General features: G+C 34.2%; 1 protein-coding gene across 1 annotated transcript in view; it reads right to left on the bottom strand.

Moving 5' to 3' along the window:
- Positions 1-23974, bottom strand: part of LRRC9 (leucine rich repeat containing 9) — a 91721-nt gene that overhangs the window by 31859 nt on the left and 35888 nt on the right. The window contains exons 13-22 of the mRNA XM_090272065.1: positions 23426-23548; positions 22693-22808; positions 17510-17722; positions 15387-15506; positions 10977-11168; positions 9770-9895; positions 7632-7766; positions 6467-6644; positions 4643-4863; positions 3175-3297 (exon numbers count right to left, since the gene is read on the bottom strand). Of these exons, the coding sequence (XP_090128191.1) occupies positions 3175-3297; positions 4643-4863; positions 6467-6644; positions 7632-7766; positions 9770-9895; positions 10977-11168; positions 15387-15506; positions 17510-17722; positions 22693-22808; positions 23426-23548 (1547 nt within the window). The remainder of the gene's footprint in view (positions 1-3174; positions 3298-4642; positions 4864-6466; positions 6645-7631; positions 7767-9769; positions 9896-10976; positions 11169-15386; positions 15507-17509; positions 17723-22692; positions 22809-23425; positions 23549-23974) is intronic.

Raw genomic sequence — 23974 nt, 5'->3', positions numbered from 1 at the left:
GAACAAGCAGTCAACCAATGCAGCGAGAGGAAATGGCAAGCAACAATGAGAGGATCAGAAACCTCTGGGACAGCTATAAAAGGCCCAACATAAGAATCATTGGTTTGCCAGAGAATGAGGAAGATGAACTAGAACTTGAAAAATTGAGTGAAAATATAATAAAGGAGAACTTCCCAGACTTGGGGAAGGGAATAGACTTGCAGGTCCAGGAAGCAAGGAGAGTTCCCAAGAGACTGGACCCAGGGAGAACCACTCCAAGACACATTATAATCAAAATGTCAAAAATTAAAGATAAAGAGAGAATCTTAAAAGCAGCAAGAGAGAAGAAAAGAATTATGTACAAAGGGGTCCCAATTAGACTATCAGCTGACTTCTCAAGGGAAACCCTACAGACAAGAAGGGACTGGCAAGAAATATTCAAAGTAATGAAAATCCAAAACCTACAACCACGAATACTCTATCCAGCGAAATTGTCATTCAGAATAGAAGGACAGAGAAAGTGTTTCCAGGACAAAATAAAACTGAAAGAGTTCATTAGATCCAAACCACTGTTATATGAGAAGTTAAAGGGACTGGTTTAAAAAACAGAAGCTAGGGAGATGAAACAAAGGCAAACGAAACAGGCAACGAGAGTGGGAAAGGAACTGTGGGTAAGGGAAACATAGTGGGGGGAGGCCAACAGGGAGGGGGAGTGGGGAGAGGGAGGGAGATGATATAGGAATTGGGGATCATGGTAGGAGGGAATGGAATAGACGGAGAGAGGTTGGGAGGAACTGTAAGCACAACTAATGGACATAATCTAAAAGGGGGGGACAACTGGAGGGAGGGGGCCACCGGGTGGAGGGGAGCAGAGGGAAGGGAAAGTGGCACAAATGTAATATTTTAATCAATAAAACACATTAAATCTGGAAAAAAAAAAAGATTTGGTCTATGTCATTTCTAAAGTCCATGTCCAGTTATATCTTAAAAACTCTAGCATTATTTTGCTCTTCTATCTCCTTCTGCACCTATTTTTGTGGCTTCTTTTCCTCTTTAAATTTCCTAGATGGAAGTTTTAAAGCCTCACTTTACTTTTTTTTTTTTTTACTTTTTCTACTCTCTTACCTTAGACAATCTTACATATGCTTTTGGTTGTAACTATCAACTTCTTTCAAATTACTTCCAAATCTAAACAAATATAAATTTAATTTCCATATTTAAATTTAGTTCAGTATTTTCAACTGCCTCTTTAGCATCTCCTGTCAGATGATCGACAATCATATAAAACTTAGTGTGTTGGACACTAATCTCATTTCTGAAAACTACTTTTCTTATATTCATATTTCTGTTATATCTCTTCTGGTGTAGACTCAAACCTTGTAGACCTATTTTACGCCTCTTCCCTTTCCCTATCCTTCAAATAAAATTGGTTGCTAAGTTCTATTAATTCTCCTCAGTTTTTCTCATGCCTTTCAGCTCTCCATTTTAAAATCAATTCCCCTTGGTTAAGGTTCTCATTACCTCACATGTAGCCTATTCCAATAGCCTCCTAATGGTCTTTCATCTATTACTGTAAACACTGCTGTTAAATTTTCTAATACATAGTTTTGAATATGTTATCCCCCTACTCAATGTTTAATATTCTTCCATTATGTCTCAATTAATGTGTAAATTATTCAGTCTAGTGTTCATGTTCCATTATTAATTCATATTTTTATACTCTACCTCATTCCACAAAGAGTTTGTGGCAGCTTGTAGGAAGTACATATAATTCATCAATAAAATGACAATGATAAATAGTGAAGATCAGGATGAAGAATTATCTAAGTTATTAGAACAAATTAAAACTGGAGATAGAGACAGATAGATCATAAATCCTACAGGGTTTTCTGTTATTGAACCATAAATTTGGCCCTGAGCTTTTAGGTAGTCAAAGTGAAAGGAAAATAGTTAAATGACATTCATTGTCAGAGAGCAGAGCATACTTCTCCTTAGGGGAAAAAGTTTTTTCCTCACTTATTTCTAAAAGCACTTTCTCATGTGGTCTTTCAATGAGGGCATGGAGAAAGAGGAAGCATAAGATCCTCCCCAACATCATTAGAGCTAATGCAATACTAGTTTCATAAACACCATTCAGTGAAAGCTAGCATCGAAATAAAAGCCAGTATACAAGATTCCAGAGAATTTGTTTGTGTTGGGGAAGAATATTTTTGATTCTCCATTTTGAAGAGAGTGCCAAAAAAGGGGGGGTGGCTAGAGTTATTAGTAATCTTCTCAGAGCACCTCAGAGTCCCAAATAACCATGAACTATCTCTCAATTTTCTAGAAGATCTGATAAATTTTATTGTTAAATAGGAGCTAGGTAGTGTTACATAGGGAATCTTTTTATTCTTCACATATTTGTCATGTACTTGCTCTGTTACATGGAAGTCAGGAGCCCTGTATGGATTTAGTTGTTATAGAACCCAAGTTTCCAAATATTGATTTCATATTTAGTCCTATAGTCTATGTTATTTTTCTTTACAGTTTACTTGTAATGTTGACATATCAATTGGTGATTCAAATATATTTTTCTTAAATACAACAACTGCATTTTTCTGGGAAATAGGAAGCTATTTTTGGGCTCAAGAGGATGATAGAGTTCCAGAGCAGTTTTTTCCTATCCTGCCCCATAAGTGCGCTCTTTATTTTTAGGCATTGAATCAGTGGGTACAAATGTAGGCATCATCTCCTCTCCCTTGAAACCTCAATTTAAATGATTAACAATGGGTCAGATAAAAAATTTTTATTTACATTTTATTTTTAATTTTGATTTTAGAGAGAGGGAAAAGGAGGGAGAAGGAGAAGAAGAGAAACATCAATGTAAGAGAGAAACTGATTGGCTGCCTTCTGTATGTGCCCCAACTGGCGACTGAACCTGCAACCCAGGTATGTGTCCTGACCAGGAATTGAACCTGTGACCTTTTGGTTTGAGGGACAATGCCCAAACAATTGAGCCACACTGGCCAGGGCAGATTAAAAAAATTTTTTTAATCCAGGTCTCAAATGTGCTTTGGAGACCTAGATATTAATAAGCATAGAAAGTTTGGGTATCATACTAGTAATAAAGCAATGTTAAAAATGATTATGGTCTGTAGATACGTGAATACACAAATATTCCATATGGACCAAATGCTGAGTCATAAAACAACTTACAATTGAGATTCCATCCAAAGCTTTCAGTTCTGGAAGATGAAATATTACAAATAACCTGTAGTTCTCTTGATTCCATATAATAATGTTTCCATACATGTCTAGAATGACCAAGTTGCATAAATTCTGGGTAATAAAAATACATACATTTAAAGTACTGTATAGGTATATATATATATAAAGTAATATATATTATATATATAGAAAATTTTTCCCCTTAAGAGTTTGAGCATCCTTGAATTTTAAGTGCACCTTTTAGTGCAAGTGTTAACGTTTTAGACAAGGTCTAATTTTGTATAATGTTTCAGTGGTCTGTGTTACATGATCACAATCCTTTTTTAAGATGCTAGTGCTAAATGTGTCATCTGTCAGTGGTAAAGACTTGGAGGGAACTTAGCTAAGTTTAACACAATATACTTTGTTTATGCAATAAGGGCCTATTAAATAGTATGTATATGTGTATACAGATATAACCAGAATGAAAGACACTGCCTCTGATGAGGAATAAAACTGAAGTGTTCCTACCTCCTGAGTGTAGCAGAATTCATCTTAAGGGAAAATGTGCTCTGTTTTCAGACAAGACATTTTGATGTACCCTTGTTGTGAACGAAGGGTCTTGAGTAGATAGGGCTGGAAGAGGTTAAGATAAGAAGAAATAAAACTGTTCTGCATCATAATGTGAAATGCTTCGTTTTGTTGCTGCTATTGTTGACTAGGTTGCCTCTGCAGCTTTATAAGTGGTTTATTAGTGGAGTAGGATGGGGAGAAAGCTTAACCTAAGGAAAGATGGGAAGTGGACGTACATTTTGTTAGGAGATAAAGTCCTAGAAATATGGTATAAGAAAAAGAAAAGGGTTCCCGGTGAGAGTTCCTGTAGAAAATGGCCATTGAACTTTAGAAAGGATTAAGTCATACATTACATTTGAAGTAAATTCTTTTTCTGCACTTTAGTGAACTTCCATTTTATTTAAACTGTCAGTAAAGCCTATTATACAATACCTTGAATTAGAGATTTCTCTGGGAGAATTAAAGAGAGCAAGCTGGGCAAAGTTGACCAGAAAGATGGAGCCACCAGAAAGAACCAGTAAATACATGAGAGATTATCAAGAATTGCTCTGAGTACAGGAAATGTTAAAGAATCTTACTCCCCATCCAGCTTGGGGAATCATTAGAAATACCGAGGAAGGCACTAGTTAGGAGGAATGAGGCTCGGGTAATTTTATTTGAGTTCTACAAAACTGACCCGTGGAGGTTAGCAACCTGGGGACAATATGGTTACACATACATGTGTTTGTACGTCTATATAAATTGAATGCAAATACATTTTAACAAACCTTGTTATTCTTAATTTTTACTTTCTTCTTTATACTTTTTTATATTTTCCAAGTCCTGTACAGTGAACATTCATTACTTTCATTGTATGAAAAACAATAAATATTTTAAAAACAAAAATATTACCCCAGATAGTCACCTTTAAATTGTAGATCTCCTGATTGAGAGCAACATAGTTATTGCTTATGTATAATTCAACTAGAGTAGCAGTTTTTTGTAAACCACTCAGTGAAGTGATTCTGTTGTTCTCAAGAGAAAGGGAGTGAATATGAAGCATGTTATCAAAAGTATGCTTTTCCAAACCAGTGAGAAGATTATTATTTATGCTGAGGCGGGTTAATTTAGTTAGCCTGGAAATGCCTAGAAAAATAAACAAATTCAAGAAAAGATTTAGACAGCACTGAAAGGTTAATTAAAAAAATAACTGCGGTCAATTTACCGTTTCTCTTTTCCTAAATTCAGGTAGCTTTACAGATTCTGTAATATATATTAACCATCATTGTTTTTCCTTTTATTTAAGGATATAGTATATATAAAGTCCCAGCTAATATATTAAATTTCAATTTTGGATTTCTAAGTAGATTCATTCTTCAAAGGTGTTAAGGGAAGGTATTATGTAGGAAATACTAAATTTTGCTTTCAAATAACCTTCAGGTGATAGAATTAAGATTTTCACTATCACAGTAACACAAAGCTTTACATGAAACTAAAAATAATCGCCAGCCCCCATTTTAAAACAAGGGTAAGTAAATAGAGTACAATACTCTGAAAAGTATTCCTCATTGTGGCATCACTTCTATTAAAAAGAATCAATTAGGCTAAATATACCTTTGTGAAGTTCTAAGACAGAACTTTAAAAAATGCCACATGTCACCACAGTCTAGCTCCTATGTACATTATCTAGTATGGGCATTTTATAACTGGGTAGGAAGGTGCAGTTAAAAGATAAGAACTTTGGAGGGTTTCAAATGTATCACTACTAGATTTGGGACCACAGGTAAGTATGTAAAATGATGTAACCTTCAAGCCTCATTTTCCTCATCCATAAAATGGACACACTGAAATCTACTTCTAAGGGATTATGGGATTAAATGGATTATAACATTTGGCAAATAAGTGGTCCTCAATAAATTTTATCCACTCCCCTCTCACACCAACTTCTATCATAGGACTATGTAGTGCTGAAAGAAAATTGACCTAGGGCATGCTAGGATAACACTATCTAAGCAGAAATTCTTAAATGGATATAAGACCTATCTATGTCTGGGAAAAAGAAGAGCAATATCTGTTGAAGTTTAGTGGGGTAGCTATCTTCTCTGAAAAATGGGTACAAGGAAAGCAGATATAGGTTGGAGGATTCTTCCCTTCAGTGGCTTAAGGAAGGCAATAAAAAGGTTCTCAGTTGTACATACAAAACAAAATAATGAATTGTATGGAAACGGAAGACTAGTGATGGCTGTCAATACAAGTGCCTGAGCTACCCTCGGGTTTCCTCACCTGTAATCTCTACAGAGACGCCTGTAAATGTGTATATTCAATAAGTATCCTAAGTGATTCTCATGCTCAAGAAAGTTTTAGAAACATATTGTTAACAGCCATTAAAATATAGTAAACATTATACATGCTAGCACCTCATTCATGCATTCATTCTTTTTTCAACTGTACAAATATTATTACTGCCTAGTTTGTAACGTGCTAGGTCTGGGAATAGATGGTAAATGCTGGCACAGAGAAGAGGAGAGGGGAGACAGAGGAGGTGAAAGTCAGCTAGCTGGGCTCATCTTACTCAACAGGTAGCCGCTTAGCCTACTAATAGGTGTTAAGAATACTCTGCTCCAAACCTTTTTTGGAACTTTTCTAGAGAGTTTCATCTTCAGAAACTGCACCCTCAGTGTTATTCATTTTTTGCTCTTCTCTATTAGACGTTCATATTCTAAGACTTCCGGTTTCTCAAATAGCTTACCTTCTATCTTTGAGATGCAGTTTCCATCTAATGCGAGCTCTTCTAAATTAACGCAGGATTCCAAGCCTTCCATTTTAGTGAGATTATTGTTGTTGAATGACGCCCATTTCAAATTTTCCAATTTTTCTAAATTTGTGATTTCAAAGAGATGTTGCCCATCTAAATTTAAGGCAGTTATCTGTAGAATAATTGACGTTATATGTTACTTCTGAATCTCATCAATAAATTCAATGTTATAAGATAAAAAGAGTTGTGAAATAATTCAAATGAATTCCTTCACAACAAAGATTTTGGGAAGCCCTTAGGTTACAAAAAAGTAAAATTTGATAAGACTGTAAATACAGAAGGGACTTTTATGGTACCGTGCCAGTCAGATTTCCACTGCAGTGAAGGATTCATCCCAGCTGCTGGGAATGCCATTGGCAGAAAGCTTTCAGCTGTCAGTCCCTTCAGGGACAGCCTCAGCTGCAGAGCTGCCTTGCCCAAGGTCATGCTGCATCCCAGGTTGGCCCACATCCAATGATGGAGGCATATAAAGGCCTGGCCATCTCAGTCCAACTTGGGACAAATTTAAAAGGCCATTCTAATTCCGGAAGTCTCTGTGTGCAGTCAAGGCTGTCACTGGACCAGCATCACAGCTAAATATCTGTATATATCCCATAATAAAAATAATGCCACCAATATTTTCCATTTTCAAGGTTCATCTTTTCTCAATCCAGTTTCTATCTTTGGCAAGAGATATAATAATAGCGTCTGGTGCTCCAGAACCTTTTCCTTTATCCTTGGCTGAATTCTGACTTCTTCCCCTATTCCCTTGCCATGATTCTTGATGGATTCCTTTTACCTTGCCACCCAAACTTTTGGTTTGACCTTTGACTCTAAGCTTTCAAGTTTGCTTGCTTATTTTGACATATTATCAGAACTTACTCTTTGGTTTTGTAGTCTACCTTTATGCTAAATCTCCATTTCTATGGTGACTACCATCAAGGCCTAGCCCCCATAACTTAACTATATACAACTTGACCTCCCTATTTAATTTTAATTTGGCTTTTCCAATTTTCTCTCCTTTACCTCTCTGTGTCCTCTTTATGATACACAGACCAAAGCTGACTAAAAATTAATTGACATTATGGTTTTTTATTGGGTTAATAGAATTAGCCTTTACCTTCAAGTACCAGTTTCCATTCAGATGTGAATATGGTCCTAACTTTGAAATCTGTGTCAGAATTTTGGCAGAAGACCATATACTAAGTATCCGTGGTTTCTCCTCTTTAGTGCTAGAGTGCCTTAAGAGAGATAACTAATAAAATAAAATAAAAAACATGATGAAAAAAGGAAAGGGCATATAGAAATTCATTTATATATAGTTAAAAGTACTGTTTCCTGAGTAGGTGGCCCAATGAATAATTTTAAAATATGACATTATCTCTGTCTTAAAATGTTTTCAATGTCTAGATAAACCTTAAATTATGTATTTCACTCTTATTTTTGTTTTAGCAGATAAAACTGTAAAAGGAACACTGTAATATAAATACTCATATAATCCATCCATCAAACCAGTCTGAGAGCTAGAATATTCTTAACTACCCATCCTAATCCTTTTCCTTTCTCCTTGGAAGCCATCACTCATGTGAATCAGTTGATCCCCTAAGAAGTGATTATATGATCTCAGATTTTCTATGTACCCATTTGCTTGCTTTATTGACCTGTGTTTGTCTCTGTAAACAATATATCATTTAGTCAGCACATATTTGAACTTTATGTAAACTGAATATGTATGAAGTCTTCTATGACTTGCCTTTTTGCTTAACATTAACATTATATTTGTGAGATTCATCTATACTGCTGCACATAGCTATAGATCATTCATATGTCATTGCTATATAGCATTTCCTATCAACTCTCCTGTTAATGAACACTGGGGCTGATTTCAGTGTTTTTGCTATTATAAACATTCCTGTCATGAATATTATTGTGCCTGACTCCTGGTGCACACAGTAAAAGCTTCTTTAGAGTTTATACAACTTGCTGGATTGTAAGGTATGTATATATTCAGCTTTACTAGATAATGCCAAATTGTTTTTCCAAAATGTCTATACCAATTGCAACTGTTATTTCAGATCTTTGTTAAAACTTGATATTGTCAGGCTTTCAAATTTTTGCCACTTGGTGGCTCTACATTGGTAGATCGTTGCAGTTGTAACGTTGATTTTCTTGAATGTGGTGGAGCATCTTTTCTTAAGTTATTTGGCTGTTCTGATTTCCTCACCACTAAAGTGTCTGTTTAAATTTTTGCCCATTTTTCTGTTTGATGGGTTGTCTTTTTCATGATATATTCTGAATAGATAAAGAATATATGTTGTTTGTTAGGTGTGTTGCAAGTATTTTCCCCAGTATAAGCTTGTCTTTTCAGTTTCTTCATGGTGTGCCCTTTCAGGCACAGATGTATTAATTTTAACATGACAAATCCAATCTCTTATAGTTTATGTTCTTTGTTCCTTGTGTCATAAATCCTTCCCTAATTCAAGGACATAATGATAATCTGATATTTTCTTCTAAAAATTTTTGTTTTTTTCTTTTACAGTGAAGTTTCAATGTATTTGTCCCAGTGCCTTTTATTGACTAGCTTACCTGATTTGTAAAGGCACTTCTGTTATTTATCAAGTTTCCATGTATGCGTGATGGGTCAATATTGGGTATTTATGTTCTGTTCTTTTAGTCTACTTGTCTAACCTTGTGCCAATTCTACACTGTCTGAAGTGATTTTAGTAAGTTTTGATTTCTGGTAGGGTAAATCTCCAAGTCTTCTTAAGGAGTTAATTGTATTTTTAATCAACAAAAATTTTCTTTCCTTCATTTTGAATAGACCCAAAATTAAACATTACATTGTTTAAGGAACTAAGATTTAAATACCCCACAAAAAGTAAATAGCTAGAAAACTAGACTAGAGATATTTAGGATGTTGAAGCTACTTTGGCCAAAGTATACATTATTAATCTGAGTAATACAGGCCTTTCTCCTCCCCAAGTTAATAGGTTTTGTTTTTTATCAATGACACACATGTAATATCAATAATAAGTAGATAATTCACTAAATGACTTCTCATGGCCTCTAAGCTAAACCTATTTATAGAAAGTTAAATAGGATACATTTAAAAACAAAACTATTCAAGTGGTATGATTGTTATATATTAATTTATTTTTTATTAGCATTCTGAGAAGATACAAAACCTTAACAAGAGTATAGAAACTATTATTCGTATATTCTAAACAGCACAAGAAATATTAAATAATAAAATCTAACCTGAGTAATCTTTGTTCCACTAATAAATTTCATAGCTGCTGTTGCTTCCTCTTTGGAAATTAGGACTCCATCTAAATGAGTAAGGGTCTTTAATCTGCCAATAACACTCAGTCTTAATGTGGCTGGCTTGGGAAAAATAACAAAAAGTTAATTTTTACAAAATATTGTATATGTTATGGCATGGAAAGGAATGCTTCTTCATCCCAAATTATGCATCTCTTATTTTATTGTATATCTAAAAACAAAGGCTTAACTTATTATTTTATGTAATAGTTGGAATTAAATGATTTTTATGAATTAATCTGTTCTGTTTGGAGGTGGATTGCTCTCCTCTTATGAAGGGGAAAGATCCCACAAGCAGTTGAAAAGTGACTGTGGTGAAAGTGTTCACAGAACAAGTACAGTTCTTCCTTTTTATCTGGGTCAGCAGTCAGCTAGGCAGCTCTGGGTATGATTCAATACAGATCTTCAGCCCTTGACATTTAATTTGGCAACAGGGCGATAGCTGTACTGTGATCATTCAGGAAGTCTGCTTTGGCAAAAAGAAAAATAACCTTCAATTTTACGGAGCAAAATGTAAGCAATACAACAATATAAACAGTAGTATGGCCAATTGAATAGAACCAATCATGCTTTAGTCCCTTTTTAAAATGTTGAATGTAGTTTTATATACATTTTTGAAAAACAAGGAAGGAAAGATACTTGAAATTATAAACTTGGGGATTGTTTTAAATACTTGGAGATATCCTTAAATGTAATAATTGAATACTGAAATTTCTTAGCATGATGAGAAAAAATGTTCAAATTTCCTTTAATAGTAGAACATATCAGGGGAGAAGACAAATTTGTTCCCCACTTAAGAGTATGCTTCTTTCACTGTATTCTATTATTTTTGGTTCCTTTGCCTCATTACAACAGAGTTTAGTACACTGAGCTACATAAACTCTCTAAAGTTTTGCAAATGGCAATGACATCTAATACTCTTAAAGCCATAATACTCTCAAATAATTAGAGAATACAAAAGTCTGATATGAAATTAGAGACTTTTCTTATAATAACAGTTGATTCATTTTGCCACTATATTAAATTCAATTCTAATACAACAAAGATAGTTTGCCTATTTCTGGCTATCATGGAATAGTAGTGGGAAAAAGGTTTTAAAATAAAAATAATCGTTTGCTTCTTTAAGAACATGTTTGTTGCGTACCTTCTGCCATGGATTATGTCGAATATCAAGACTGAGAAGGCTTGTGGTGTGTTTGCATAACATATTTATCTCATCACCAGATTTTTTCAGTTGGTTCCAGCTCAAGTCTAAGTGCTTCAGTTTCATCAGACCTCTAAATCCCTCAAGAGTTATCACATGGTTATGGCTTGCATCCAAATATTCAAGGTTACACTGCAATACAGACAAACAGAAGTGATGCTGAAAGGATTGTGATTTGTATTTACATAGTTCTTTTCTCTGTGATTCTCTAAGTATTCTATGTGCTTTTTGGTAATCCTCACAGGAAACCTAAACAGCAGTTATACTGCAATCATGGTATCAACATATACATTCTCCTAAAGAGCTAAAGATATTTTATTTTAGTAATTCCTTCTTAATTCTCATTTCACCCTTATAGAATGACACTGTTTGTTTTCGGAGAAGAGAAGGCAAAGAGAAACTGGGAAGATAATTTGTCCCCAACAAATAAGGAAGTACACTTCTTAATATTAGGCTTTTGATTTATACTGTTGACCTCACAGCCTGCTTAAAAAAATTCATCTTCAGAAGTAGAAACTAAATATATTCTATGATTTTCTTATTCAAAAGTGCATGGTTTTAAATAATAATTTAAAAAATCATTAATATGAAACATTGTTGGAATTATGGGAAATACAGTAAATAGATACAAAGAAAATATAAAAATTGTAATTTTATTGCTCAGGAAGAATGAGTGAAAACATTGTTTTTTATTATATGCTCATATATTTTTCTTGTTAAAACATATTATATTACATAGACTTTTTGTATCCTTCTGGCATATTCACATATCATTAAATGCTCTTCAATTTTTAAAAATGATTGCATAATATTCTAATATTTAAATTATTATGATTGTCCATTTTTCTATGGACATTTATGTGGCTTTTAATTGTTGGTAACATTGCAACTAATGACCATGATCATGATACTTTAACAGAGATGTTGATATTTTTTTCAGAAAGGGTTTTTAGAAATGGGAATACTGATTTTAAGGATATCTGTATTGTTAATACGCTTGATAAATACTGCCAAGTAGTTTTCCAGGAAGTTTGTACCATTTTTTTTTCTATCAACAGTAGAGTATGAGAATGCTCATTTGTTTAAATACCCAGCAATCCATCTGTTTCATGTTAATTTACATTGTTTATTACCAGAGAAGTTAGGCATCTTTCCATTTGCTTATACTACCTATTTTCAATTTTTTTTTTTTTTTGTTATTGTTTATTGTGTTTCTTGTCTTTGGCTATTTATCTATTCAGGGCTTCATCTTACTTATTTGTAAGATGTCTTTAAGGCTTTGTTACTTGTATTTGTTGCAAATAAAATTTTTTGTAAGGTATACACTAACTTAGACATGGAACAAGGCAGAGATAAAGATAGCCTTAAGAAGATATTTTGCAACATATTTTTAAGATAAAAATAATATTATTATTGATTAAAAACGAATTGACTTATTTACAGTTTAATTTAAATAATTGTTTGAATTCAGCATAGAATTAGTCATTGCTATATAATGAATGCATAGTTCATATTGTTGGAATAGCATTATTATAGTTGTTCAGGTTTCAGGAGTTGAATGTAGAGGTCATTAAAATCCAAAAAAAATTTTGGAAACCAAATAGTGTCACTGACTTTTTATTCTCATGAGTAAACATTGAAAAACTATCATTTACTATGATCATAATTTATTGAACCAAAGGACATTTGTCAGTAAAATGTATTAAGCACATAACTTTAAACATTCTTTAAAGTGAAATCAGTTATATATTTTCTTCAGACTCTTCTATAGCAACACTTTATGCCAGAAGAAAATGAAATAACATTTAAGATGCCCAAGAAATTGTAAGCCAAGGACTTTATATTTAAAAAAAACCTCCTTTTTAAGTATAAAGGACATAGATAAACTATTGTCAATATGCAATAATTGAAAGGATATTGTTTTTATAAGCCCTTCTTGAGGAAAGCATAATAGAATATTTTTCAGACAATCAGAATGGTTGGTGTCTAGACAGAGAGATACCAATATAAGGTCTAGCAATAAGAATGAAATGTACAGTTGCCAGTGAACCAAAAGGGAGAGTTTCAGAGCGTAAGACTATGTGTTCTGACAAAGTAGACATAATGTGATGATTTTACTTAATTTTTAAAATAAGAAGAATGGAAAGGACACACAGAAAAAATTTTAAAGTATCAAAAAAATTTAAGTATCTTTCTAGTAATCATACTGATGAGAGTATTAGTGCTTTCATTCTGAGACTGCTGTGTATGTAATAGGGGATAAAACAAATGAGTAATTATTAAACCTTCTATCACATTATATCCTTGAGAATCAGGATTCTTGATGTAGAGGAAAGAAGACATATATGTAAGTAACGGGAAGAGTTAAACTAAAAGATTTGCAGCCTTGAATCTAAATTGGAAGTATCAATGTACATTTATGAGGTTAGTTTTAGTTATATATATATAGTGCCACACATAAACACACCATTTTCTGCAACAAGTTGTGTCCAATGGAAAGACCAAGAAACAATGACCAACCCAGACTATGGTTTTGAAATACCACTTCTCTCTAAAAGAAACCAGGGCTCCCTGAAGAAATGGTTGATCCGATGTTGCAAAAGAAAATGCATAGAATGTGTGTGGAACATCTTTCATATCAGGTGGCAAAGAAGCTACCAAAAACCACTAGAATCATGGCAAGAGCAACTACTTTAAGAGGCTCCTACTTGCTAAGTATGAGACAATATGAACTTCAATTGTGAGAGTAACAGCAATTGATAGAATCTCATCAAATATGTTTAAGTCCCTGCATTCCTAATGATATTAAAACAAACAAACAAAAAAGAATAGCTCACTCTAAGAAATTATAAGGAATCAGTTCATTATCTTCAAAATTGGTAAATGCAAATAAGAATCTATTATGCATTTTCTATGTGAATGGTACCACTGGATTGCCAAACAATAGGTAAGGGGAAATGTCTCTGTGTAAAACTATTCCAACTAATATAATGAAAAAGAAATGATAGAGTAAGAAAATTGCCATTTTGTAATCCACAATGAATTAATGGATATAGACATTAATGGCTGCTGGTATCAGAAAAGTGAGACCACCAGAGATTATGTGCCTGCTATAGTCTTCCCTGAGTTGCCAATCCCTGGATCCAGTTGCTAATTTTCAAAAAATATGGAGGGTGGAGGGCATGTAGGTTTCCATCATAAGTGAGCAAATTAGTAGGGTCCAGACTGTGGAAAATTCTTTGGGTTGGAAGGTCCAATATTTCTATAGATAAACTATGGGGAAGATGGATGGGGCTAGAAGAGAAACTTATTATAAAATTAGAAAATATTTAAAAGCTATAGTATAGCCCTGGCTGGTGTGGCTGGTGTGGCTGGTGTGGCGGGATAGGCGGAGGTGGGCAAAGGGAGGAATAATGGGGACGGAAAGAGACTGTGTTTTGGGTGATGGGCACAGGATGCAGCGTGCAGATGATGTTTTGTTAAGTCGTACAGTTGAAACCTGTATGGTTTTGTGAATCAATGTCACCCCAATAAATCAATTTTAAAAACTAAATAAACAAAAAGAACTTTGGCTTTCCAAAAGAAACAAGGAAGGGGGTTTAATACTGAAACCTAACACCAGTAAACAAAGTAACAGCTCCCACAACAGTGGTGCAAGCAGCAGCGCAAGGGCTTTGATATGGTTGCAAGGAGGCTTTGATATGGAATAAGAGCTGAGAACGATGCTATGTTCTGGAAAGGTACGTCAATGGCCTGGGACCCACGGAAACTGGGATTGCTGGATTAGAGTTCTGGACACACATATGCAATTATTTTTATTATATGATATATAATAAGGAAAGCAAAAGTCAGACGAGATCCAAACTGATGTGTATATGAGCATTACTATGTCTGTCCTACGATCTATGAGAAGGCAAACACTAGTTAAACAAGATCTGTACATGTGACCTTCAGGAAGAAAGGACAAGGCAGAGAGTAAAAGAAATAACATGGATAATGAACAGGTGGGAAGAACTGACAATATTAGATGTGAAATAGTAAGAGCAGAATAAAATGGAAATGATACCTTACAAAGGATATTTTAAAAACAAGTCCGGAATAGTTTTAACAAACATTTTAAAGTAGCTAGAAATCGGATTTGATCCCAGGTGTATATGTGGCTTGCAAATGGAATTTCAATCTAAGACCTATTTTAGAGAAAGTAACCGTATAGTGTATGTAAGTTTTGTTCTTTATCTGGGCAGTATAATCTTGAATACGGTATATATGAGTTCATAATTACAAAAATAATTCATCCATTAAATTAACAATTCTATTTTACTTAAGTAGTTTCAAAAGAACTGTTCTTACCAAGTGGTATATATCATCTAAACAAGTAAATTCATTAAAGCTGATATTAAGTTTTCGAAGTCCTGTTAACTTGGAGATGTCTCTCAATTTACTCAAGCTGTTCCCATGTAGATTCAGACTCTGAGATAAAATAAAATATAAATTAAAAAAAGAGAGATTATATTCTACACTATAGTTATTTAAATAACATTAAGACAGACCCAATAAGAAAAATATCTGATGTAATTTTAGAAGGTATAGTTTATAATAGCATCATTGGATCTGGTTCTTGACTAATTTGATTTTCTGCTTGGTCTATGCTCATCAATAATTGCCATAAAAGTCTTTTAGGAAAGTAGTTAAGTATATTGTTGAAATATTTATTAGGGCAGATCTATTTATCAGGCTAGCCAGTGAACAATGTAGGCCCTAAAGATTTTTGGGTATTAGCTAGTATACCTCACAAGAGAGAGAGGATGGCAAGGATATAGCTTGACTGTAGGAAATCGTATGAGGGCACTGGACTAAGGAAGAAAGGCTGTGAGCGTGCTGAAGTCATAGGACAGAATGTCAAAGGAAGAGGCAGGAGAATGTAAAGTAATTTGTTTCGACAAGTTAACTCAAATTCTGTTGACTAATTTTGTAAGGGTAATCTCCCATACTCTGTGTTAATTAATCTTGGAAACTGATTTGAAATTCATCTGTCTTCATCTTAATTATTTAAGGAGAGTTTATTTGCTATTCAGGAATAAAATCCCTTGCACACTAGCTGGCTACCTCTGATCTACACTGTCCTGTATGGCATCCACTACTCACATGTAGCTATTGAGCACTTGAAATGTGCCTAGTCTGAATTGGGAGGTGCTGTAAATGTAAAACACACTCCAGAATTCAAAGTCTTATTATGAAAGTATCTGATTAATGAATCTTAATATCGACTGCATGTTGAAATGATAATATTTTGTTTATGTTGGATTAACTAAAATATATTATTAAAGTTAATCCTGCCTCTTAATGTTTAAAAACTTTTTAAGGTGGCTAATATAAAATTTTATTTATTTTTTATTTTTTATTTTTATTTTTTTTGGTTTTTCAATTACAGCTGTCCCATTTTTCCCCCATTGCTCCCCCCACCCAGCCCATCCCTTCTCCCACAATCATATCCCTCCCTGCTGTCCATGTCCATGGGTCATTCATACACGTTCCTTGACTAGACCCTTCCCTTACTTATCCCCCTTCTCTCCCTCCCCCCTACCCCCTACTGACTACTATTCTAGACTTTGCCTATTTAGTTCATTTGTTTGTGTTGCTCTTTAGTTTCCTGTATTAGGTGATATCATATGGTATTTTGCTTTCTTTGCCTGGCTTATTTCACTAAGCATAATTCTTTCTAGTTCCATCCATGTTGTTGCAAATGGTAGGAGTTCCTTCTCTCTTTCTGCTACATAGTATTCCATTGTGTAAATGTACCACAGTTTTTTGATCCACTCACCTACAGACGGGCACTTAGGTTGTTTCCAGCACTTAGCTATTGTAAACAGGGCTGCTATGAACATAGGGGTGCATAGGTTTTTTTGAATTAGGGTTTTAGGATTTTTTGGGTATAATCCTAGCAGTGGAATTGCTGGTTCAAAAGGCAGTTCCATTTTTAGTTTTTTGAGGTAATTGCATACTGTTCTCCATAGTGGCTGCACCAGCCTGCATTCCCACCAACAGTGCAGTAGGGTTCCCGTTTCTCCACATCCTCGCCAGCATTTGTTGTTTGTTAATTTGTTGCTGATGGCCATTCTGACTGGTGTAAAGTGGTATCTCATTGTGGTTTTTACTTGCATCTCTCTGATGGCCAGTGATATTGAGCATTTTTTCATGTGCCTATGGACCTTCTGTATGTCCTCTTCGGAGAAGTGTTTGTTCAGGTCCTTTGCCCATTTTTTAATTGGGTTGTTACATATAATGGTTCATATTATATTACTACCAGACAGCACAGATCTAGTCCACTTAAAAGAGCTGGGTACTTTTAAATTTGACAGCATGATGCCTGGTTTCATCAGATAGGTGGTTTAATATCTTTAGATTTCAAATGATAGATCCTGATTCCATATTCAAGGTTCTTGTTCCCAAATTTTATTCATCATAATACTTACCACAATGTGACTGAATATGCTAGTCTTAGCAAGGGAACATATTGTTTTATCATCCAAACTAGTAAGTTTTGGTCTCGGCTTGATACTGGGGTCCATCTTTAGAACTTCATCATCAAATTTCAATTCCTGGGACAATACTGATCCTTCTGATTTCTTTTTGCTTTCTTCTAGAATAACATTGTTGATTGAAGAAAATAAAGAGTGAAACTTGACCTAAAAAAAGTTATTAAAAATATTGAAAATTTGTTTGCTCTATTTATCATTTTGAAAAAAGTAATAGGCTATGTAGAAAAGATAATTTTTTCAGTTATATAGTAATGTCTATGATGATTACAATCACATTAGGAAATCATGAGAGTAAAACTGTGGGGTAAGAATAGGTGTATTCATCCCCTCCCATTAAATATTCCTTAAAACTGGCAAAAATAACTTAAAATATTTTATAACAGTGAAGAGGGCATCAACAAAGGCTAGAAGTTGAGAGATATAAATCAGAAGAGACTGAACTGACAGAGAATAGGAACAGAAATGCAAATTCTAGCCAAAACACATGCAGTAGATAACCACTTTGAAGAGCAGATCCAGAGAAACTTGGTGTTCAGAGTGAACAAGTGAAATAGCAGGAGGATGCTCCAGGTAATTAAGTGATCAGGTGATAAGGTAATTATGGTATGAATTACATGTGGATAAGCAAGAATAACATGAACAAATAGAAATAGCTCTAGGAAAGAACCAAAATGGTCCATAAGAGAATTTTTTAAAATCTAGGAGAATAAAGCATCTATAATAGAATAAGTAATCTAGTATAGAATAAAATAGGGTAAATACTTCAAAGTCAAAATAAGAACAATAAACGAAATAAAATATTCGATAAGTGTTTTTGAAAAAACAAATGGATATGGTAGCAGATCATATTAGCAATGTGGAAGCTAATACTGAGGAAATCTTTTAGAACACAGAATTTTAAAAACAGAGTTGTAAGATATGAAAAAAATGACAAGATATGGATGATCAATTCAGAATGCCCAATATTTAATTAATAAAGGTTCCAGGGGGTGTGACAGAGAAAAGAGAAGAAGTAATCAAGTAATTAAGAAAAGAAAACTTCCCTGAAGTAAAGAAAGAACTGAATCTTCAGATCAAAAGAGCTCATGAACTGGCAAGCAGAAGAACCACAGGGCTAATGTCTTTGCTGACATTACTGAACAATCACAACAGTCAGGAACATCCCACCTCTCAACTTCTTATTATTTGAGTTTTTCTATTTAACACTTGTCTGTGTTTCTGTGTCTTTTGTTGAAAGCATACATGGCTAATACAATCCCATTCATAATAACAATTTAAAATATAAATGCCCAGAACTACACTTAACTAATTAAGACCTATATAAAGAAAATTGTAAAAGAGGACTTGAGTAAATGGAATAACTTATCATGTTCCTGGATGAGAGGCCCAATATTGTAAAGTATTCATTTTTCCCTAAGTTAAGTTTTAAATTCAATATACTCTCAATCAAATCCTAATATGATTTTAAAATAGAACTTAAGCTCATTCTAAATTTATTCAGAAAAGAAAATGCTTAAGAATAGCTGAGATTTTAAGATGGCGGAAGAGTAAGTAGAAGCTACACTGACCTCCTCCAGGGTCAAACAGAAATTACAGCTAAATTAGAGAAAAAGCATCCTGAATAACCAACTGAACATTAGCTGGAGAGAAGCCTTATAACCAAGACAGATGGAAGAAACCAGTTCACCACAATGGGATTGGTAGGGAATACGGAAGTTCGACAGGACTGGCTGGGTTCCCAGGGTGGCAGCTGAAGTTCTATAGGGATATTTCAGTGGCTGGGGGGTTCCTCCTAATAAGTCTAAACCCCAAGCTGGGCTTCACAGCCTAGTCCACTAGAACCAGGAAAGGAACCCAAATAATATCCGACTATGAAAAGCAGTTGGGTTTCTGTCCACAGTAAGAGACGACTAGAGATACAGAGAACCTCTCAAAGGGCCAATGCACAAAATCTCATTTGCAGCTACTTACCCTGTGCTCAGGTAGAGGGAGAGCAGAGCAGACCAGAGCCACATGAGGAAAGGCTGGGGTTGGTGGCTATGGGGAGAAAACTGAAGGAACAGCCACCAGGATCTTTGGGCTGAGTCATTCCCCATACTGCAGGAGCCATATTTCTCAGAAAGAGCACTCCTCTCCAAGTGGCATCAGCCTGAGTAGAAGCAATAGCCCTGCCCACAGGAATTACTCTACTCCACCCTGTGGAACTTAAGCCCTGCTACTGAGGAGTACAGCTGGAAGACATTCACCAATTAGCCCCACAGAAAGCCTGCAGGCAGAGGCAAATCTTTAGGGGCTCTGAGACTGTAGCTGACCCTCCCCCAAGCCCAGTGCTGGTAAAAGCCAGCTTTGGTGTGCTGCTTGTTTTTTTCTGCACACACCTAGGCCCAGCAGAGGCAGCCACATGCTTTGTATCACTAACAGCTCCAAATAGATTGCACAGGGCCAGTCAAGGCAGTGTCTGACATAGTTATGCACCAGAGTCTTTGCATATATACCTAATACATAGAAACAAATACAAAGAAGCAGCCAAAATGGGAAAGCAAAGAAACAGGCCCCAAATGAAGAAGAAGAGAATTCTCCAGAAGAAGAATTAAATAAAATGAAGGCAAGCAATTTATCAGATATGGAGTAATGATTATAAGGATACTCACCAGCATAAAAAAAGACATAGAAACAATAATAAAGGACAAGTCAGAAACAAAGAACGCAATATCTGAAATAAATAATACATTGGAAGGAATAAACAGTAGGCTAGATGAAGCAGACTCAAATTAACGATTTGGAAGGCGAAGTAGAAAAAAACACCCAAGCAGAGCAGCAAAAAGAAAAAAGAATTTTAAAAAATGAGGAAAGCTTAAGAAACCTTTGGGCCAGCATGAAGCATAATAACATCTGCATCATGGGAATACCAGAGGAGAAGAGAGTGAACAAGGAATTGAGAACCTATTTGAAGAAATAAGGACTGAGAACTTCCTTAGTCTAGTGAAGGAAAAAGACACACAAGTCCAGGAAGTGCTGAGAGTCCCAAAGAAGATGAACTAAAAGAAGCCCACACCAAGACACATCATAATTAAAATAGCAAAGCTTAAAGACAAGGAGGGAATCCTAAAAGTCAAAATAGAAAAGCCGGTAGTTACCTAAAAGAGAGCTCCGATTAGACTGTCATCAGCTTTCTCCACAGAAACATTTCAGGCCAGAAGTGATTGGCATGAAATATTCAAGGTGATGAAAAGCAAGGACCTATACAACCCAGGATACTTTACCTAGCAAAGCTGTCAGTTAAACTTGAAGGAGAAATAAAGAGCTTCTCAGACAAGAAAAAGTTAAAGGAGTTTGTTAACACCAAATCAGTGCTGCAACAAATGTTAAAGGACTTTCGAGGATGAGGAGAAGGAGGAAGGAGGGGGAAGAATAGCAGAGATTTTTTTTTAAAGAGTTGGAGCAGAAGAAGAGAATTTTCCCTATCACTTATTAAAATGTATCTTCAAGGTTATAATAACTAAAACAATGTGGTAGGGGTCCAAGATCAGACACAGAGATCAATGGAACAGAATAGAAGGATCTATAAATAGATCCCTTGTATAAGAGTAAAGATGGTATTTTAAAGTAGAACAAAAAAGATAATACTTGTCAAGTGGCTATTCATTTTGAAGAAAAAATTTATTTGATCACCCTATCAACCTCACACCATATAAAACAATTTCTAGATGGAACTATAAAGCTAAAAGTTTCAGAAAACCTATATAAGATTTGGAAAAAAATAAAGTAGAATATTTATATAAGCTTTCTGAAATGAGACATAAAATTCAGAATCCATACTGGAAAAAAAAGAAAAATATGACTTCTTAAGAATTAACATGTAAATTACAAATTAAAATGCAAGTAAGTTTCTTTGCTGCAAATAAAATTAAAAGCGACAGAAAATATCTGCAACATATAGACATGATAAAGAATTAATAACCAGAATGCCCATAAGAATTTTTCCGAACAGTATACAAAACAATAGAATCCAATAAAAAATGGTCAAAGGATATAAAAGATGATACATAAACCTATAAATAATACATAACATATGGAAGAATAAAATATCTTTTTTTGCCCATCAGATGCAAAGAAAGAAACACTGTCATACATTGTTGGAAATTTGTAAAATGGTAAAACCTTTGTGAAGAGTGCTGGCAAAACCTATCAAAATTGAAACAATTGGGCAAAAAAGATGAAGGGAATAGGGTATTAAGAGGTACAAACTTACAGTTATGACATAAACGAGTCATGGGGATGTGACCTACAGCATAGGGAATACAGTCAATAATTCACAATAACTTTGTATGGTGATTTTGTAAGTTGTATAAATGTGAAATCTCACTGTTATATACTTGAAAATAATATAATATTGTATATCAACTATACTTTAATTAAAAAGAGCTTTACATTCCAGAATAAAAATTAGTCATGAAAAAAATGCATATATCATTTGACTGTACAAATTCTTCTACAAATCTATGCTGCAGAGAAACTTCCATACTTGTAAAGATGCATCTACAATGTTGTTCACTGAAATGTTGTTTTAAATAGTAGTAAAATTAAAAACAACCTATATGTTTTACCAACAGAGAAGTCAGATAAATCAGAGTATTACTGAATAGTATGCAACTATCAAAAGAATGAAGTATACACCTACATGTACTGAAGTGAAAATATATCCAAAACATATTGTTAAAGGCAAAAATCATGACAGAATACTGAGAACTTGATTCTACAGTGTAGAATGCTATATGTTTTTATATATGTAAAGGGATAAAAAAATTCAAAAGCACACCTATAAAGTGGTTAACAGTGGATGCCTTCATGAACAGAAGTGGCAGTAGGGTTAAACTGAAAACAGATTTACATATTTATTCTGTATTCTTCAATTTAGTTTGAATCTTTTCCAGTGAGGCTACAGCCATATATTACTCATGTAATATATTTGCATAATTAAAATATTTAGGTGTCACAATGATTTGCTTTTAAATTTAAGAATATACTGGTATGTAAAATAGAATTGACAACATTAAACTTCAAATTAATGTTCTGTTCTCATTTAAGGAATTTTAGTTTTAAAAATACATTCATACCACTGTAATATACTCAAATTCAACGATGTATTCTGGCAAAACAAGGTCATGATCAAAGACAAACCACTTGCACTGCCGAAAGCTGCAATCACAGTTTCTTTGTCCCAGTGTAGAATCTAGAGTAAAATCAAAAACAAAAACAGACAAAACAAATACTCTTTAAAATGAAACATAATATACTTTTTAAATTTTTACATAGATTAATAAACAACAAATTCAATAAGTTCCAACTATTATGTTAGTGTAATTTTTTCTTAATATCTTTACACACTCCCTAGACAGTTTATTTCTATAAATACTTACTAGTCTTCCTTTCACTGCATAGACTAATAAGGTTTACTTTTATTCATATTATTTCTCTTTTCATGCTTTTTCACTTTTCTATTCAAGATGTGGCTACATAGTTTTGACAGATGTATTACTCTAAAACCTTTGTTGTTTAAAGATGGGCAGGCTTTTATTTTTGAAATGAACATGTATATCATATATAATACATATATAAGATTATATGTGTATAAAATATAAAATTTTACAAAATATAATAGCTACATGCACACATAAATCACATTGAAGTAGGGGACAGAAAAATGGAAGCTCATTGGTAGCTAGGGACATTTTTGGAGAAAAGTTTACAAACTACTTTAAGGGGGCTTAAATTGTAAGCACATATATGAAATACAAACATTTTGTATTCAGAAAGATAAAAGCACATTTCTCTTTATGTCAGACATACTTAGTAAATATTTTTGAGGAACAAACACTGAATTAACCATTGGATAGTTGGCTTGACTGATGGATTCCTGTTCACGAGCCTGCACACTCTGGCCGAGGAAAACCTTTGTAATGAGGAGGATGCCTAAGTTGAAAAAACAAATCATGTTTAACAATAATTCATTTTAGTAATTTTCCAATGTCACCAAAAGCAGACTGTGAAAAGTATTTAAAAATTAAGACACATAGGGCCTGCTTTCCCGAGTGCTCTATATTATGATTATTGCATAAATGAGCTAAGTTCTCTTTTCTCTTTCCTATGAATTTAGGTTGTGTGCAGAGGCGGATTTAACGGCGGGCACACTGGGCATATGCCCTGGGCCCCAACTTCTGAAGGGCCCCACAAAACCATGTATTTTTATTTTCCCTGTCTCTCTCTCTCTTTTTTCTAAGGGGCCCAATATTTTCTTCTGCGCCTGGGGCCTCAACCGACCTTAATCCACCTCTGGTTGCGTGGGGTATGTGTGTATAATATATATACATTTATATGTACATGTATATATATATGGAT

The sequence above is a fragment of the Furipterus horrens genome, unplaced genomic scaffold (genome assembly GCF_987537825.1).
Source record: "Furipterus horrens unplaced genomic scaffold, mFurHor1.1.pri manual_scaffold_3, whole genome shotgun sequence".
Classification (NCBI taxonomy): Eukaryota; Metazoa; Chordata; class Mammalia; order Chiroptera; family Furipteridae; genus Furipterus; species Furipterus horrens.
Note: the sequence above shows the minus strand (reverse complement) of the source record. Positions and strands in the feature narration are given on the sequence as shown.